Source organism: Maniola hyperantus, chromosome 28 (genome assembly GCF_902806685.2).
Source record: "Maniola hyperantus chromosome 28, iAphHyp1.2, whole genome shotgun sequence".
Classification (NCBI taxonomy): domain Eukaryota; kingdom Metazoa; phylum Arthropoda; class Insecta; order Lepidoptera; family Nymphalidae; genus Maniola; species Maniola hyperantus.
In genome coordinates this window covers 673,424-693,823 of record NC_048563.1, presented here as the reverse complement: position 1 = coordinate 693,823, position 20,400 = coordinate 673,424, and the positions used below count along the sequence as shown (strand labels likewise).

Here is a 20,400-nt window from a genome sequence, read left to right as displayed (position 1 = left end):
AAATAATACCCGGCTGAGTTTGTTGTGGGCTCTTCTCAGACCTGGGCGCGTTTGGAACCCTCGTAGCTTTAGTTTTAAGTTTGCGTAGTAATCATCACCACTATATCTTAGAAATCCAACATCTGACCATCAAAAAGCGTTATTAATTACCTATTTTTAACCGACTTCAAAAAAAGGAGGAGGTTCTCAATTCGTCGGATGTCGTCATGTCGGATGAGGTGCCATTGTGGAGTCTCATAAAAATATGAAGTCTAGACGATTCGCGCAGCTAAAGCTAATTGGCACCGGCACCAAAAAGTATTATTATGGAACTATATTAACTCTTGTATACATAATACTAGCTTATGCCCGCGACTTCGTCCGCGTGGAGTAAACAAAATTTAAACTCCTATTTTACACCCTTAGGGTTGATCTTTAACAATGAGATTTTAACATGATATGAGCTTAATAAAATATGGCATTAAAAATGCAACCCCTATAAGGGTGAAAAAGGGATTTGAAGTTTGTATGAAAGTCTGTCAGTTTTGAAGTAAGCGGATGCCTACGTCATCTGTTTTCTATAATATATACTTACATTTATATAACAATTTGTGTAAATACAAAATTTCACGATTCTTACTTCAAAACTAACTGACTTGCATACAAACTTCAAACCCCTATTTCACCCCTTTAGGGGTTGAATTTTTAAAAATCCTTTCTTAGCGGATGTCTACGTCAAAATAGCTATCTGCATGCCAAATTTCAGCCCGATCCGTCCAGTAGTTTGAGCTGTGCGTTGATAGATCAGTCAGTCAGTTAGTCAGTCAGTCACCTTTTCCTTTTATATATATAGATTACATTTATATACTCGATATCTTGATTCAAATTTTAAAACTGACAAACTTTCATACAAATTTCAAACCCCTTAATTTTCTACTTAGGGGCTAAATTTTTCAAAAACCATGATACACGTTTTCTGTGTTTATAACAATTTGTGTAAATACAAAATTTCACGATTCTTACTTCAAAACTAACTGACTTGCATACAAACTTCAAACCCCTATTTCACCCCTTTAGGAGTTGAATTTTCAAAAATCCTTTCTTAGCGGATGTCTACGTCATAATAGCTATCTGCATGCCAAATTTCAGCCCGATCCGTCCAGTAGTTTGAGCTGTGCGTTGATAGATCAGTCAGTCAGTCAGTCAGTCAGTCAGTCAGTCAGTCAGTCAGTCAGTCAGTCACCTTTTCTTTTTATATAGGTATATAGATTACATTTATATACTCGATATCTTGATTCAAATTTTAAAACTGACAGACTTTCATAGACTTGCATACAAACTTCAAACCCCTATTTCACCCCTTTAGGGGTTGAATTTTCAAAAATCCTTTCTTAGCGGATGCCTACGTCATAATAGCTATCTGCATGCCAAATTTCAGCCCGATCCGTCCAGTAGTTTGAGCTGTGCGTTGATAGATCAGTCAGTCAGTCAGTCAGTCAGTCAGTCAGTCAGTCAGTCACCTTTTCCTTTTATATATATAGATTTATATACTCGATCTCTTGATTCAAATTTTAAAACTGACAGACTTTCATACAAATTTCAAACCCCTTAATTTTCTACTTAGGGGCTTAATTTTACAAAAACCATGATACACGTTTTCTATGTTTATAACAATTTGTGTAAATACAAAATTTCACGATTCTTACTTCAAAACTAACTGACTTGCATACAAACTTCAAACCCCTATTTCACCCCTTTAGGGGTTGAATTTTTAAAAATCCTTTCTTAGCGGATGTCTACGTCAAAATAGCTATCTGCATGCCAAATTTCAGCCCGATCCGTCCAGTAGTTTGAGCTGTGCGTTGATAGATCAGTCAGTCAGTTAGTCAGTCAGTCACCTTTTCCTTTTATATATATAGATTACATTTATATACTCGATATCTTGATTCAAATTTTAAAACTGACAGACTTTCATACAAATTTCAAACCCCTTAATTTTCTACTTAGGGGCTAAATTTTTCAAAAACCATGATACACGTTTTCTGTGTTTATAACAATTTGTGTAAATACAAAATTTCACGATTCTTACTTCAAAACTAACTGACTTGCATACAAACTTCAAACCCCTATTTCACCCCTTTAGGAGTTGAATTTTCAAAAATCCTTTCTTAGCGGATGTCTACGTCATAATAGCTATCTGCATGCCAAATTTCAGCCCGATCCGTCCAGTAGTTTGAGCTGTGCGTTGATAGATCAGTCAGTCAGTTAGTCAGTCAGTCACCTTTTCCTTTTATATATATAGATTACATTTATATACTCGATATCTTGATTCAAATTTTAAAACTGACAGACTTTCATACAAATTTCAAACCCCTTAATTTTCTACTTAGGGGCTAAATTTTTCAAAAACCATGATACACGTTTTCTGTGTTTATAACAATTTGTGTAAATACAAAATTTCACGATTCTTACTTCAAAACTAACTGACTTGCATACAAACTTCAAACCCCTTTTTCACCCCCTTAGGGGTTGAATTTTCAAAAATACTTTCTTAGCGGATGTCTACGTCATAATAGCTATCTGCATGCCAAATTTCAGCCCGATCCGTCCAGTAGTTTGAGCTGTGCGTTGATAGATCAGTCAGTCAGTCAGTCAGTCACCTTTTCCTTTTATATATATAGATTACATTTATATACTCGATATCTTGATTCAAATTTTAAAACTGACAGACTTTCATACAAATTTTTAACCCCTTAATTTTCTACTTAAGGGCAAAATTTTTCAAAAACCATGATACACGTTTTCTATGTTTATAACAATTTGTATAAATACAAAATTTCTTGATTCTTACTTCAAAACTAACTGACTTGCATACAAACTTCAAACCCCTATTTCACCCCTTTAGGGGTTGAATTTTCAAAAATCCTTTCTTAGCGGATGCCTACGTCATAATAGCTATCTGCATGCCAAATTTCAGCCCGATCCGTCCAGTAGTTTGAGCTGTGCGTTGATAGATCAGTCAGTCAGTCAGTCAGTCAGTCAGTCAGTCAGTCAGTCAGTCAGTCACCTTTTCCTTTTATATATATAGATATTCGGTAATAAATTAAATTATTTTTCAGTTTTTAGTGTTTGTGTATCGAAGTCGGTTTTTATTTTTTGAATAAATCATTTGACTTTTAAAAACCTGTAGGGCGATTGTCTAAAACCTACATCAATCATTATTACAATCTCAATTGTTCTGATTGGCTGAATTTGTGCCATTCTTGTTGCAACAATGCATTGTAGCCAATAGTGAGCGAGCATTAACCAATCAGAGATGATTGCGATCGTGACATTGTAGCTGTCAAACAACCGTGGTAGGGCCACTGATATCATCTCCAATTGCCCGGGTGGGATTCGAACCTGTGAGCTCCAACCTATACCTACTGCGGCAAGAAAGCGGCTGTTCACCCGCTGCGCTGTATAAATCATCATGATCAACCCATAACCGGCTCACTACAGAGCACGGGTTTGGCCATAGTCCACCACGCTGACCAAGTGTGGATTGGCAGACTACACACCTTTAAAAGCATTATGGAGAACTCTCAGACATGCAGGTTTCCTCACGATGTTTCCTTCACCGTTAAAGCAAGTGATACTTCATTTCTCAAAACGCACATAACTCTAAAAAGTTAGAGGAGCGTGCCCGGGATCGAACCCCCGACCTCCCGAACAGGAGGCGGATGTGATAACCACTAGGCTTTCACGGTTTTACATAAATAAATCTTTAGAAAACTGGTGAGTTACAAAAAAAAACCGGCCAAGTGCGAGTCCGAGTACCGAGGGTTCGGTACCTACTACACTCGTATTTTTTCGACATTTTGCACGATAAATCAAAAACTATGATGCATAAAAATAAATAAAAATCTGTTCTAGAAGGCACAGGTAAACCCCTTTTATATGATACCCCACTTGATATAGTTATCTTACTTTGAAAATTGAAAATACTTACTAATTATTAGTTCACGTTCAGTGTGATGTAACCGCGAATTTTTCATATTTTCCCCCGAATGTCAGCTATAAGATCTACCTACCTGCCAAAAATTCATGATTCTAGGTCAACGGGAAGTACCCTGTAGGTTTCTTGACAGACCGCCAGACAGACAGACAGACAACAAAGTGATCCTATAATGGTTCCGTTTTCCTTTTGAGGCACGGAACCCTAAAAAACTACTGTAATTTATATTAGGTAACTAAGAAAGCTAAACTCATCATCTAGTACTTAGGGATAAGGTATAATAATATAAGACAATTCACGAATAACCAAAATACTTCCCTCCCCCTCACCCTCCCCCTCACCCTCCCCCCCCACTTCGCATCCCCTCTCCCAGGATCCCGTTTCATCGTTCTTTGTGAATACAAAATGAACCTTTCTGTTAAAACAACGATTACTTGTTAATTTATCAGAAATGTAACCTTTGAGGCGTAATTTTAAGGCGATCGCATACACAGCCTCAAAAGCCGTTAGAGCCGCAAAAACAGTATGTTCCACGGCTTTTTTGACAATTTCCGGTAAGCGCTGAGGTCTTATAAGCTGGATGTTCCGGGTTACTTTCTTGGGAGGGGCAAACTAGAATTTTTATTTTCTAAATTGTCTCTGGTCTGGTCTGGTGGAAGGCTTCGTTCGTGGCTAGTTACTACCCTGCCGGCAAAGCCGTGCCGCTAAGTGATTTAGCGTTCCAGTATGATGCCCTGTAGAAACCTTTAGTAAAAAAAAATAGTTTTAATCGCAAACGGTAATTTATATTTCGAAAGGTTTTTTTTGTAAATAGTTACAATTTATAAAAATGATATATAATAATAATGCTCTTGTTACTTAACATAATTACGTAAAACGCTATACTTAATCAGGCTTTGATCTCGTGGTGGACAACATTGCATTATGGCTACCTACTCTTTCTTGATACACTACAGTAAATAAATTTATCCTTCTCACATTTTTGCTTGACGTCTCCAGCAATGAAAATCCAAGTGACTTCAGCCGCATTGGTTGAACAATAAACTTCAATCAATAAAGTACAAGATATAATGTCATACAAAATCTAATTGAAAAAGTGTCCGCTTTCATTTTTAATTCAAAGTTATGTTTAAAGCAGCCCCAAAAGAAACAAGCAAAATTACATTTTCCTTTTAAAACTTGTACACTCTGTTTGTATTTTTATGACTTTAAAAAGTATTAACGGTATCGTGAAATGTGTTCACGTTGGCTGTTTAAGTTATAAACTATCACTACTAATATACCTATTATAAATGCGAAAGTGTGTTTGTTTGTCGGTTTGTCCTTCAATCAGGTCGCAACGGTGCAACCGATTGAAAAATGAGACTGAAACAATTTAAAAAATATCAGTATGGCAGCTCTGAAATTAGTAAGACAGACCTGGAATAACCTAATTTGATAGAACGTGGATAGAACAGAAATAAAAATAAATAACTCTGAAGTATCAAATTTGGTTATTCCATGTCTACCATACTAATTTTAGAGCTGCCATGCTGATATTTTTAAATTTGCCGTGCTTTTCCAGTCTCATCATTCATTGGCCAGACTCTAGTTTTGGAAAATGCGTTAATTGCTAATGCGCGTGGCCGCCACTTTAGTAGACGTCAACTAGACATAAGTTTTGTGCTGATGGTATATTTTTATATCGGCTGACGTCAAAATGACGTCATTTCGATGTTAATGAGACATGGTTCAATATGGACAATAGCAATTTGCACGCCCTTTGCGACTTTTGCGGGCCGCTTTATTTGTATGCGATTACCTTAACCCAACCTTTGAGCAATAATTTTAATAGGCTGGAGCTGCTTAAAGTTCAAAGAGGTGTTAACGCCTCTTAGGCTTACTGTCATCATAAAATAGCATCTTCTCGTAATTTCGCGCGCCTTAAAATATTATAGAGAAGTTATAATAATTGAAAAATTACCATCAGACAGTTTTTTGGCTGAAAAATAATGATAACATGATTAATTCTTGGTCTTAAGTAAACTTTTAGAAATACCAGAAAACTCCTATGTTTTTAGGGTTCCGTAACCTCAAAAGGATAAACGGAACCCTTATAGTCTCATTTTGTTGTCTGTCTGTCTGTCAAGAAACCTACAGGGTACTTCCCGTTGACTTAGAATCACGAAATTTGGCAGGTAGGTAGGTCTTATAGCAAACATAAGAGGAAAAATCTGAAAACCGTGAATTTGCTAGCGTTCTGGTTACACCCTGTAGATTCTTATTTACATAAATATGGCAACTATAGTCTGATTTTTAATTCCGTAGAATTCTGACGTTTCTTAATGTTACCAGAGATAAAACAATTCCCACAAAGAAGAAAACTTTAAATGTTGTAACGATTTGGCCGATTTTTTGTTGTTTTCGTAAAGAACAAGGTTTTTGTGAAAGAATTTCTTTAAAAATCCTGATTCATAATCTAAGCGTGTACTTTTAGACACATCAAGATGATTAAAATTAAAAGGAACTAAAAATAAACTTAGAAATGTTCAACATATAAGTCAAGATTACATCCTCAAATCAACCGATCCCATTGCTGCCAGTTTCCACTTTCCACTGTTAAAGATTGCACACTATTTTAGTGCGAAGTTATGTCTTAGGGCTTTTTATATTGATAGGGATTTAATGTAATTTGGGGTAAAATCGAACTTCAGGTGGTGGTCACACTGTATTTCATACAAATAACTCCCCTGATGTATAAACTCTGGACTGTCACTGTGGACGATATTCCGCCCGTAACCCTTAACGGAGTCTTACTTAAGAGAGTGACTGAATTCAAATATCTGGGGCACATTGTGACAGACGATATGTCTGACGTTAGAGACATAGAGAGGGAGCGTAGGGCGTTGGCGGTCCGATGTAATATGCTAGCCCGCAGGTTTGCACGGTGTAATAGAGACGTAAAGCTCACTCTTTTTAAAGCATATTGTCAGACATTTTACACGTGTAGCCTGTGGGTGACGTATACGCAGAGGGCCTACAACGACCTACGAGTGCAATATAATAATGGTTTCAGAGTACTGATGGGGTTACCGCGCTGGTGCAGTGCGTCACAGATGTTTGCGGAGGCTCACACAGATGATTTTTACGCGATTGTGAGAAAAAGAGCTGCATCTATGATGAGCAGGGTGCGTGGGAGCTCCAACAGTATTCTGAGAACATTGGCTGCAAAGTGGGAAAACCCTTTTATGAAACACTGGGTGTACATACACGTGAACACCAAGTGGTCAAGGGGGTATATGAATTAATTATAATTTGAATTAATTAATAATAATAATTGTAATTTTATTTAGTTACTAACTTAGTTAATAAGGTCTTCTGTTACTAACACATTATGGATGAAACATCTGAAATAAAATAAATAATAATAATAATAATAATGTGCTTTCGGGATGCTCAGCGCTTGCCAACACTGAGTATCTGCACAGACACAACCAAGCAGCCAAAATCCTTCACCAAGAGCTTGCTCTGAAGTACGGTCTCCTGGATGAGAGGCTGCCGTATTACAAGTACACACCGGTGCCGGTACTCGAGCGCGACGGAGTCCGGCTCTATTGGGACCGGTCCATTATCACGGACAGGACTATTCTAGCGAATAAGCCTGACATCGTGGTGGTGGACCGGGCACAGTCGAGGGTGTTTTTGGTGGACATCACCATTCCGTATGACGAGAACCTCGTGAGAGCTGAGACGGAGAAAAAGCGCAAGTATCTCGATCTGGCTCACGAGGTTTCCGACATGTGGCATGTGGAGTCCACTGAAATCATCCCAATCGTCATATCTGCGAATGGGTTGATCCCAGTCAGCCTCGCTCAACATCTGAGGCGACTGGGTTTCCGTGGCAGTTCGCTCGCAGCCAGGATGCAAAAAGCGGTCTTGCTGGACTCGGCTAGGATAGTCCGCCGATTTCTTCACCTGTCGCCCTGACCCCCGGCCGTTTGGTCTCCCCTGCCGGGGTGTAATCCTCCGCCCGGTACAAATATGTATGTATGTAATGTTTATGTAGGTTTATTTATTTTTATGTATGTAAGTATATTATAACTCTTTTGGCTTTTATATGTATCTATTTTGTACGCGGGCGTGAGAGTAGATGTATATCCATAATAATAATAATAAAAATGACAACGTCAGAATTCCACCGAATTAAAAATCTGAGTATAGAGTTTCATGTCATTAGGTAGCAACTAAATAAAATGAAGATATTAGTTACTATAGCGACATTATTCGTTGGAAATTGTTAATCGCCACCGATTCACTTTGTCAGACGCTATCAATGGCGCACGATACAATGGCGCCTGCGACACTGACTAATTACTGCTTAATTCATCCGTTGATGTAATGTGTTGATTTAAAAACCGGCCAAGTGCGAGTCACGCTCGCGCACCGAGGGTTCCGTACCACAGTCGTATTTTTTTCGACATTTTGCGCGATAATTCAAAAAATATGATGCATATTATAAATAAATAAAAATCTGTTTTAGAATGTACAGATATCCTACTTTGAAAGTTGAAAATACTAATTATATTTTGTTCATGAACACATTTTTTTTGTGATGTATCCACAAATTCACGGTTTTCGGGTTTTCCCGTTACGTGTGCTTTAAGACCTACCTATAGGTTTTTTTGATAGACACGATGGACAGACGGACAGACAGAGAGACAGACAAAAAGATGAACAGACAGAGGAACGAAGTGATCCTACTTATAAGGGTTCCTTTTTCCTTTTGAGGTACGGAACCCTAAAAACGTGTGTAGTTAATCCGACTCCCACTTGACCGCTTTTATTACTTTCATCAAATTTGAAATCACAACGAACGAAGTTAGCATTTCAAAACCTGAAAAGTTTTTTTTTAATTCAGATACAAGTTAGCCCTTGACTGCAATCTCACCTAATGGTAAGTGACGATGCACTCTAAGATGGAAGCGGGCTTACCTGAAAGGGCAGATTTTATTAAACCCTTTTGTCCCATTGGTTTCTACACGGCATCGTACCGGAACGCTAAATCGCTTGGCGGTACGGCTTTCCCGGTAACTAGCCACTGCCGAAGCCTCCCACCAGACCAGACCAGTAGAAATTATAAAATTCCAAATCCCTGCCAGGAATCGAACCCGGGACCTTCCACTAATAAGACAACAGCGCTTACCACTGCGCCAGGGAGGTCGTCAAAAAGAACCTACTTAAGTATTCCGTAATAGTGCTGTAATGGTTAATTACATAAATTCCTAGCCCTCTTTTACTTCTTCACTACTTGAACTACGTGAAACAGGCCAACCATCTTTTATTTTTCAATTCTAGACGAGAAATTTTTAATATTTACTGTAAACTCTAATTGGGGGTAATTTAGTAGTAATTTGAGAAAGTCTACAATTTCTGAGGGATGACTCTAGTACGCTCTCAATTTATTATTTAAATTAGTTTCTCTATAATAAATCCAATTTCGAGAAAGAGGTCAGCCGCTGAATTCAACTCGGTTGGGCAGCGTTCTGGAAACTTCGAGATGTCTTCTAGTCAAAACTCCTCAGTGCTTGAAGACCAAAGTCTTCGAACAGTACGTGTTGCTAGTGATGACATATGGATCCGAGACATGGTCGCTAACTATGGGCCTCATAAGAAAGCTCAGAGTCACTCAGCGGGCGATGGAGAGAGCTATGTGCGGAGTTTCTCTACGTGATCAAATCAGACATGAGGAGATCCGTAGGAGAACTAGAGTAACCGACATAGCTCAACGGGTTGCGAAGCTGAAGTGGCAATGGGCAGGGTAAAACGTGCTGGAATGGCGACTTCGTACCGGAAAACGTAGTGTTAGAAGACCTCCCACTAGGTGGACGGATGACATCAGATGAGTCGCAGGGAGCCGCTGGATGGCGGCGGCGCAAGACCGTGGCGTGTGGAAGTCCTTACAAGAGACCTATGTCCGTAAAAAATAGAATTTATACTGTGACGTAAGATTTTTTACACCTTCATTACCTGTTATCTCCCAAAGCGTCTATAAACCAAACAAACATCCAAACAAACGTTCCTCCCAGTGTTGGGGACAATACGCAGATAAACTTTCAGCTTTTATAAAATAACGAAGTTATGGCACGCGCTGGCTCTCTCTCTATCTGCCGCACTCAGAGTCGCTAATCGTTACTTAAGATTGAGTTAAAATGAGACAGATATATGTGAGAGATGTAGCTGTCTCGTTTTAACTAAACTTAAGTGACTATGTGACTAACGATTAAGCGACTCTGAGTGCGACAGTATGAGTACTTGGTTAATAATCACAGATAATCTGATATGGGCGTATCAACAACTCTATATAATTCCATGCAATTTCCGGCCTAGACTAATGCCTTCCCGCGGTGCCGGTTACTTCCGGTCTGGCAATAATCGATGTGGGGCTTTGTTACCATTACCACTCTATTTATACTTCCGTTTAAACGTTATGTGGGTTAAGCAACGTTGACTCAAGTCAGTAATGGATGGGTGACCATACTTTGGGCATGTTAGTATCGAAGAAAGGAAGAAAAAACTTTATTTGATCACTACACTACAATAAACCTTAAAAACTAATTAAATCACTCTACATAATTAAACTGATAAAAGTAATAAAAAAATAGCTATCTGCATGCCAAATTTCAGCCCGATCCGTCCAGTAGTTTGAGCTGTGCGTTGATAGATCAGTCAGTCAGTCAGTCACCTTTTCCTTTTACTTAGGTACTTGTATTACTTATGATCCTTGATGGTCGATATAGAATACGTATTATGTTTTTATTTTTTTATAAAGAATATAAGCCATGTTAAATGACAAATATTCCCCTTTCCTCTCCAACTAAGCGTCAAGCTTGTGCTAGGAGTAGGTACGACAATAGTGCAACGGGCGGGGTTTGAACCTTCGACCTTTCGGTTTTCAGTCCACTCCTTTACCGGTTGAGCTATTGAGGCTCTGAATATATATCCAAGCTCTTTCTTCTTTCCAGTAAACTCAAAACCCCTGACCTTCGACGAAGTGTACAACCAGAGTTCACCAACCAACTGCACGGTCTACTGCGGGGGCCTCACCACCGGCCTCACGGAGGAGCTGATGCAGAAGACCTTCCAACCCTTCGGCACCATCCAGGAGATCCGGGTCTTTAAGGACAAGGGATATGCTTTCATCAGGTACTCCATAAAAATATTGCTTAAGCCATAAAATTCCTTCCCTGTACTTCCCTGTCCAATTTTACTCTCTTTCTCTTTCTCTCCGGTTAGTTTTATTATAAGTAGGTATAGATTCTTCAAGATTTTTCACAAAATCCACTTAATTTCCAGGTTCTCAACGAAAGAGAGCGCCACCCACGCGATCGTGGCCGTCCACAACACGGACGTCAACGGCCAGCCCGTCAAGTGCTCCTGGGGGAAGGAGTCTGGAGACCCCAACAACGCGCAGACACAGGGACAGGTAGGCTACCTTCTTCGCCATCTTAATAAGTCTTCCAAGGTCTTCCAACCCTTCAGCACTATCCAGCGGACAAGAGCCTATAAGGATAAGGAATATGATAATTTCATCAGGTACTCCATAAACATATTGCTAAGGCCATCATTCAAAGGCTTCATTCAAAGATGTTTCTTAGTATCTACTTCTTTTCAGAGATGTCGAAAACCACTCGTGATTTTGTTAAACTAGTGGGAAAAAATTCTTACTAAATATCTAACAAAGTCACGGATATCATTTCGTTGCTTATAATAATAAAACACCATTTTTATCTGACTAACAGCCGCACTCAGAGTCGCTAAACGTTACTTAAGATTGAGTTAAAACAAGACAGATTTATGTGAGATATATAGCCCTGTCTCGTTTTAACTAAACATAAATAACTATTAAGCGACTCTGAGTACGGCTGTGTGGTTTGCAATTTTTAGGGTGCCGTATCTCCAGAGAAAAAAGGAACCCTTATAGGATTGCTTCATTGTCTGTCTGTCTCCCTGTCAAGACCCGTCAAGGGAATCAAAACCTACAGGGTACTTCCCGTTGACTTAGAATCATGAAATGTTGCAGGTAGCAATGTCTTACAGCACAACTAAAAAAACCGGCCAAGTGCGAGTCAGGCTCGCACAACGAGGGTTCCGTACAACAGTCGTATTTTTTCGATATTTTGCACGATATATCAAAAACTATGATGCATAAAAATAAATAAAAATCTGTTTTAGAATGTACAAGTCAAGAACTTTCATATGATACCCCACTTGATATAGTTATCTTACTTCGAAAATTGAAAATACTAATTATTAGTTCATGACCACAATTTAATTTTTTTAGTGTGATCTAACCCTAAATTCACGGTTTTCAGATTTTTCCCCAAATGTCAGCTATAAGATCTACCTGCCTGCCAAATTTCATGATTCTAGGTCAACGGGAAGTACCCTGTAGGTTTCTTGACAGACAGACGGACAGACAGACAGACAGACAGACAACAAAGTGGTCCTATAAGGGTTCCGTTTTTCCTTTTGAGGTACGGAACCCTAAAAAACAATTATTTCTTGAATGATGGTTGTTTCATAGAATAGTTCGTAGAATTATTTCATGATATTCTATAAGTTTCGAATTTGAATCCTTTTAAATATTAAAGCTTCAAACAACTCAAACTGATTGGGTACTGCACATTCCGATAATCCTCCCTTGTACAATTTTCCCTTCTCACAATAACATATTGACGTACAGACAAGACAAGCGCTCGGAGAAATATTGTTCATGAATATTTCAAACTGTAAAACAAACTAATATTTCAGTACGAAATTCCCTTGTTCCGCCATATTGACAGTTTAATCCCTTGGCGGTTGGCGGAACCAAGGAGGTTTAACTAAAGTGTAGAGCGGATATTTGGAATATTTTCATAGTAGGTAAAGCAGTCCTTAAACTCGACTAGCTGGTACCCAAAACTTCATCCGTATGGATTAAGGTTGCTTAGAATCCTGTGAGAATTCTTTGATTTTCCGGGATAAAGCCTATATGATTCTACGTCTTTAACTATCGTGCAAAATCACGTCAATCTGTTGCTTCGTTGCGACGTGATTGAAGTACAAACCAACAAAACAAATAAACACTTTTGCAATTGTAATAATATATGGGTAGTGATTTGTAGTGTAATTATATTATAGAACATGAGGGTATTCTCAAAATAAATTCAGTTGTTGGTCAACCAGCCTCGTTTTATTACATGGTGGCAGCGGCGAGAGTGAAAAATGATAAATTAAAGAGTAATAGTAATGTGATAATTAAATAATAAGCAATAAAAGTGATATTAGTAAAGTGATTATTGAAAATAAGTAAGAATGGAGCACGCACGACCGCCACCGGAGCTAAATATAGAAGGAAGTCCAGCCGTGCGGGCTGAGGCGTGGTCAAAATGGTGGAAGCAATTCGAAATATTCCTCAAGGCATCCGGGATAATAAAAGAAACTCAGGATGTACAGGCCAGCTTGCTGGTAAACCTCATCGGGCCAGACGGTTATGAAATTTATTCTACATTCACGTACAATAAAGGTGAAAGTGCAGACGACCTGAAATGTTTAAAAAGTAAATTTGATAACTTTTTTGGAACCAAGAAGGCTAACGTGACGATGTTAAGATTTAAGTTTTTTACAAGAAATCAAAGCGACGGTGAGACTATAGGTAAATATGTAACCGCGCTCAGATTACTCAGCCAAGATTGCAAATTCGAGCATCTCACGGATGATTTAATAAAAGATCGGATCGTATGTGGCATATCTAACAATGTCGTGCGAGATCGACTGTTGAGAACGGACGATTTAAATCTGGCGAAGGCGGTGCAAATTTGCGAGGCTGATGAGGCGTCCAGGCACGAAAGTCGTCAAATACAGGAGGCAAGTTCGAGCATACGGGTGGATGGAGTGGCTGGTCGGAGCGGTCGCGAGGCTGGACGAGGCAGTGATCGAGGCGACTGGTCGGCGTCGAGAAGCGCGCGCGGGTCCTGGCGCGGCGCCGCCGCCGCCAGTGGGGCGCGCGACGAGGAGCGCCGGGGCGTGCGCCCGCGCCGGGAGGGCCGCGCTTGCTATCGGTGCGGCCGTGATTTTTGTGATGAGCTGCGGTGCCCAGCTATTCAAGCTATTTGTTTTACGTGTAAATCCCGGGGGCATTTTTCCCGGAAGTGTAGATCAGTGGGAAAGCGGGTTCACAAAATAAGTGAGAGTAGTGAATCGGACGGATCTAATGATGAGTTAATTTATGTGAATGTGATTAGCGATGGTAAGCCGAAGGAATGGACTACGTTTTTGGACTTTAGTGGTAAGCAATTAGAATTCAAATTAGATACAGGATCGATGATAAATATTTTGTCAAAATTCGAGTATGAGGAATTAGGCCTTAATTTTAAAAATTTAAGTCCCTACCGTGGCCGTGTGCATTCTTACACGGGTAATATTGTGCCGATAATAGGACAGTGTTATGTATTATTTAAGTATAAACAAGTAGAATATAACCTAAAATTTGTAGTGTGTAATATGAAATGTCAAAATATTTTAGGTCTGAGTGCTTGTGTGAAGTTAGGCTTGATACAGCGGGTAGACGCATTGGATATTGATAATGATTATAGGGATCTATTTAAGGGCCTGGGAAAATTACCGGGAGTACACAGATTAACCATAGATAAAACGGTGCAACCGAGCATATGTCCAGCTCGCAAGGTTCCACTAGGGCTTAAAGATAAACTGTATAGTGAGTTGCAGCGTATGGAGGAACTGGACGTGATTCGTAAAGTGCACCGTCCGACTGAATGGGTTAATGCTATTGTGATAACAGCGAAAAAGAACGGAGATATACGTGTGTGCTTAGACCCGCGACCGTTAAATCGCGCTATTAAGCGTGCGCATTTCACTCTGCCGACGGTGACCGATCTCGCGTCGCGACTTCGCGGGGCGAGTTTCTTTAGCGTGCTCGACGCTCGCTGTGGGTTTTGGATGCTGCAGCTGGACGATGCCAGCGCCGACCTGTGTACCTTCAGCACACCTTTCGGCAGATACCAGTTCTTGCGGTTACCGTATGGAATAAGCTGTGCGCCAGAATTATTTCATTCGAGGGTGCGACAACATCTGGAAGACCTGGAAGGGGTCGATTCCTTTATCGATGATATTATAGTAGTTTGGGGTAGAACTCGCGAAGAGCATGATTTACGTCTAAAACGATTACTAGAGAGGGCACGGGAAATAGACATGAGATTTAATAAGGATAAGTGTAAATTCGGAGTTAAAGAAATAACGTACTTGGGGCATATTTTCGATGAACGCGGTATGAGACCGGACGTAAATAAAGTGAAAGCTATCTTAGAAATGCCTGAGCCTAGGGATAGAAAATCGTTGGAGCGGTTTCTAGGTATGATTAATTACTTATCGAAGTTTGTTCCCAATTATTCACAGTCGGTAGCAGTCCTTAGGTATCTATTAAAGAAAAATTCTGAATGGGTCTGGGATTCGGTGCACTCGGAAGCAGTGAATTTATTAAAAAATAAAATCGCAACGGCTCCGGTACTAGCGTTGTATTCCAGCGAGCTGCCCGTGGTGCTGTCGGTGGACGCGAGCTCGGAGGCGCTGGGCGCGGTGCTGCTGCAGGGGGGCCGCCCGGTCGAGTTCGCCTCGCTCACGCTCACCGACACGCAGCGACGGTACGCACAAATAGAAAAAGAGATGTTAGCCATCGTCTTTGCGTGTGAACGTTTTCACCAGTATATATTTGGGAGATGTGACATCACGGTACAGAGTGATCATAAACCGCTCGAAGCTATTTTTACAAAATCGCTTTCCTCGGTTCCCGCGAGGCTACAGCGCATGTTGTTAAGGATTCAAAGATATGATTTTAAGGTCACTTATACTCCGGGAAAGTATATGTATATAGCGGACACGTTATCTCGTGCGCCGTTATCAGATTATATGTATGAAAAATTTAATGAAAGTTTGGAGGCTCAGACTTGTTTTATGATTAATAATTTACAGTTCAGCAATCAAAAGCTAAGGCTGATAAAAGAACATATAGAAAAAGATGAAGAATGCCAAGAAATACTGAAGTATATAGTAGAAGGATGGCCTAGAAATAAATACGACGTAAAAGTTAATCTTAGAGTTTTTTGGTCTTATCGTGAAAGTTTTCAATATGTGGATGGTTTAATATTAAAGGATTATTTGTTGTATATCCCAAGAGCCTTACGAGGAGATATGTTACAGAGAATTCACGAGGGGCATCTCGGTATGGACCGGTGCAAGCGGCGCGCGCGACAAGTGATGTTCTGGGTAGGCATGTCGCGCGACATCGAGCGCGCGGTGCGCGAGTGCGCGACGTGCGAGCGGTATGCGCCGGCGCCGGGCCGGGAGCCGATGTTGCCGCACTCTATTCCTGATGTACCCTGGCTCAAAGTGGGCTCGGATATATTCGAGTATAGGAAGAAGTATTATCTCATTTTAGTAGATTATTTCTCTAACTTTGTTGAAGTTACAGAATTAAATCTTATAAATAGTAAGTCTATAATAAAGGCTATGAAAGAACAATTCGCAAGACATGGAATACCAAACGAATTAGTGACTGACAATTTTTCTGCGTATGTATCTAGTGAATTTCGGGCCTTCCTTAGTGCATGGGATATCAAACACGTCACATCTTCTCCCTTATATGCACAGAGTAATGGTAAAAGTGAACGGAGTGTCCGTACTGTTAAAAACTTACTAAAGAAATGTTGCGACTCGGGCGAAGATTATTACATAGGGCTGTTAAATTTGAGAACTACGCCACGAGAAAATATCGATTCGCCCGCGCAAATTCTTATGGGTAGGAGACTAAACACGCGGTTGCCTACATATCACAAACTCTTGGATGAAACAGTCGATCGTAAAAGAAATTATAGTGCTATATTGAAGCATCAACAAAAACAAAAACTAAATTATGATAGGTCTGCGAAACCCCTTCCACCGCTTCACACGAATGATAAGGTTGTGATAGTAGACGGCAAGGAACGCAAGCTTGCGAAAGTGGTTCAGCAGACTGCGGAACCTAGGTCTTATTTTGTAGAAGACCAAACCAGGCGTATATATAGGCGCAATAGGCGACATCTGGTAAATAGAAAGGGCGAACAGACGTCCGAGGGAAGGCACAATGATTGCGAGACACGTTCAACTGAAACTAGTGCGAGTACAGGTGAGTCCGGTACGGTTGCAGATACTAATCTCATGGGTACGGGACCAGCCAAAATGACGTCGAAAGACGCTGTTTTGCTGCAGGATTGTGCCTTGCCTCGTCGCACGAGAAGGGCTTGCCGTTTAAACAATAAAAATAATTCAGAATAGTACTGTTGTTGTGTAGATTGGTAGTGTAACTTGTACATAATTTTTATTTTATTTTATCTATTGATGAATTTTAGCAATGATAATTATTTTAAGTGGGTACTACTAGTAATGTTATTTTGTATTGTGCATTGTTATTTTATATCGGATTATTAATGGAATGTGTTATATGGTATGGATTTTGTAATATGAGGAGATGAATAGAAATTTAATGTATTAGAATTGTAATGCATGTCACAAACATCAATTGTTTTTCAGTATAGAAAAAGAAAGATGTAGTGTAATTATATTATAGAACATGAGGGTATTCTCAAAATAAATTCAGTTGTTGGTCAACCAGCCTCGTTTTATTACATGATTATTATTAATTTTCTCAGTAGTGTCAGTAATTCTGTTGTACACCATCTTAATCGGCAGTGCTCAGGTTTTATTTTTTTAAACCTGCAGCATTAATGCTGAGCCGAGGCCTTTTCATCTTGTGCCATGTCGGTGCAGAACTCATTTTAAGTAATTAAGTATTAAGTATTTTATTGCTAACTACTACTAACCACTCATTTTAATAGTTTGTTTATACTTTATGCACAAGATGAATAAACTAGTTTTCTTTCTTTCTTTATTTCTTAATCCAGTTTAACTTTAATAGGTTGCGTTAAGGAACAAATTTTAAAAGCTAATAAAATTAGCATGCCAGTAACGTGACCTTAAAGTTTTTGCCCATCCGAAAATTGCCCAGCGCACCCAAAGAAATCGTCTCTTCAAATAGTAGCCAACCGTCCTCTTTTATTTTTACTTTTGTCTCTTTATCCTTTCTACCTGATAAAATTAGATATCTATGACAGAGACCCATGTTAAAACGCGCTTAGCATTTAACCAATATTTAACATTTTACAACGCGGGGTTTAAAGTCAAAGGGGATTGTTTGATCTCCTTAAATATGACCTAATTCCGTTCGGGAACGAAAAATGGTTTTTTATTTATGTTTCTGTTTGATTTCTAAAGCTTGTGGTTTTTGAACGAACATCAGTACCCTTATTATAAATGCGAAAATGTGTTTGTTTGTTGGTTTGTCCTTCAATCACGCCGCAACGGTGCAACGGATTGACGTGATTTTTTGCATGGGTATAGATAAAGAACTGCAGAGTGACATAGGCTACTTTTTATCCCGAAAAATGTAAGAGTTCCCGTGGGATTTCTAAAAACCTAATTCCACGCGGACGAAGTCGCGGGCATCAGTTAGTTTTTAAATAATTTAATTTAAAAAAATGTTTACGGATTATGACTTCATTATTTACCTTCCGTACAGCATGACGTTCATGTTAAAAATAAATCAAAATAAGGATTTTTTTTAATAATTATCCTCTTTAATAATGAATTCTGGCCCCATAAACTACCGCTATACAAAAAATCACATCATTTTATTACTACAGAGACCTTATTCTCTACTGTATCTACATAATATTTCACCTAATTAAATTACCGTACCATTACTTTGATTAAGCATAAATTATTCATTCATTCATGAGATTTTAACATCAAATGCGTACTTAGGGCTTGAAAATCGGACTATTTTCCAGCTCCGGAGTTCTGGAGTTTCGAAGCTTCATTAAAAAATTCAATGTGATTAAATAATGCGTTTGAATGAAATAATCCGGAATTTGATTGAAGAAATCCGGGTCACAGCTGAAATTTGCTGAAAATCAGCATCCTGCATCTTCCATGTGGGGTAGTGTCATGTCACAGATGAAAATTTGTACTTTGTTTTTATCTGTGACACCAACAACAAATAAGTGCATTTTTTCTTTCTTAAATATTTCTTGCGCTTGCGCTTTAATAAATGTTTAAGTCTGTTAAAGCATGAAATAAATAAAGTCTGTTAGAAAAACAGATGGGCCGTGAAAGGCTAGCAGACAGACAGACAGACAAACTTTCGCATTTATAATATTATAGTATACTAGCTTATGCTCGCGACTACACAAATTTTAAACCTCTATTTCACCCCCTTAGGGGTTGAATTTTCAAAAATCCTTTCTTAGCGGATGTCTACGTCATAATAGCTATCTGCATGCCAAATTTCAGCCCGATCCGTCTTGTAGTTAGAGCTGTGCGTTGATAGATCAGACAGTCAGTCAGTCAGTCACCTTTTCCTTTTATATATTTAGATAGTATAGTAATATAGTATGGAAGAGGATTATATTTACATAATATATTATTTCGTCTAATTAAATTACCATACCATTACTTTGATTATAAATTATTCATTCATAAGATTTGAACATCAAACTTTTAGACAAAAAGATGTCGGCGTAAACAGGCCAAGGATGGCGACATTAATATTTGATGCTAATTTCATAGCTCGCTCTTACACTAAGCCCTTTTTGATGCAAATCGTCTAATGGATAAGACCCATGACCTCCCGAATAGAATGCCAAAGTCTTTCCGGCAGTCGGCATTCCGAACCAGTGGTAAATTAAAACTACCTGACTATTCATAAATACTTGTAAAAAGTTTACATGAATAAAAAAACATTCTATTCTATTCTATTCTATTCTATTCTATTCTATTCTATTCTATTCTATTCTATTCTTAACTACTAAGCTATTACCGCAACAAATACCAGTGGTATTAGTTGCCGGTAAGAGAACGGAATAAATCGCGTCAGATATTTAAGTGGGTACTTTTTACTACTAACGTTAACGCCGCAAAACAAATGAACACCTATGCCTAATACATCGTTTTATTGGTCTAAAACCATCTTCGCATTATTGCCTTTCTAATTAAGAGGATTGTATCTAACGCACGCGACAGAAAGTAATGTACAACGACCTTTAGAAGGAGCAGATTTGTAGAGCATTGTCTCTGTTGTTGAGACCGACAAAACGTGACAGAGAGAACGCTCTACAAAGCCGAAAGGTCATTCTAATGGCCGATGTACATTACTTTCTGCTGCGTAGGTACTGTATATAATATTTCGTCTAATTAAATTACCATACCATTACTTTGATTATAAATTATTCATTCATAAGATTTGAACATCAAACTCGTAGACAAAGAGATGTCGGCGTAAACAGGCCAAGGATGAA

At 39.0% G+C, this 20,400-nt stretch overlaps 1 protein-coding gene across 3 annotated transcripts in view; it reads left to right on the top strand.

The window, feature by feature from the left end:
* The window catches only part of LOC117995052 (cytotoxic granule associated RNA binding protein TIA1), a 122,390-nt gene that overhangs the window by 97,469 nt on the left and 4,521 nt on the right, over positions 1 to 20,400 (top strand). For all 3 annotated transcript variants that reach the window (XM_034983040.2, XM_069508423.1, XM_069508422.1), the window contains 2 exons: positions 10,978 to 11,158; positions 11,309 to 11,438. In XM_034983040.2, the coding sequence (XP_034838931.1) occupies positions 10,978 to 11,158; positions 11,309 to 11,438 (311 nt within the window). The remainder of the gene's footprint in view (positions 1 to 10,977; positions 11,159 to 11,308; positions 11,439 to 20,400) is intronic.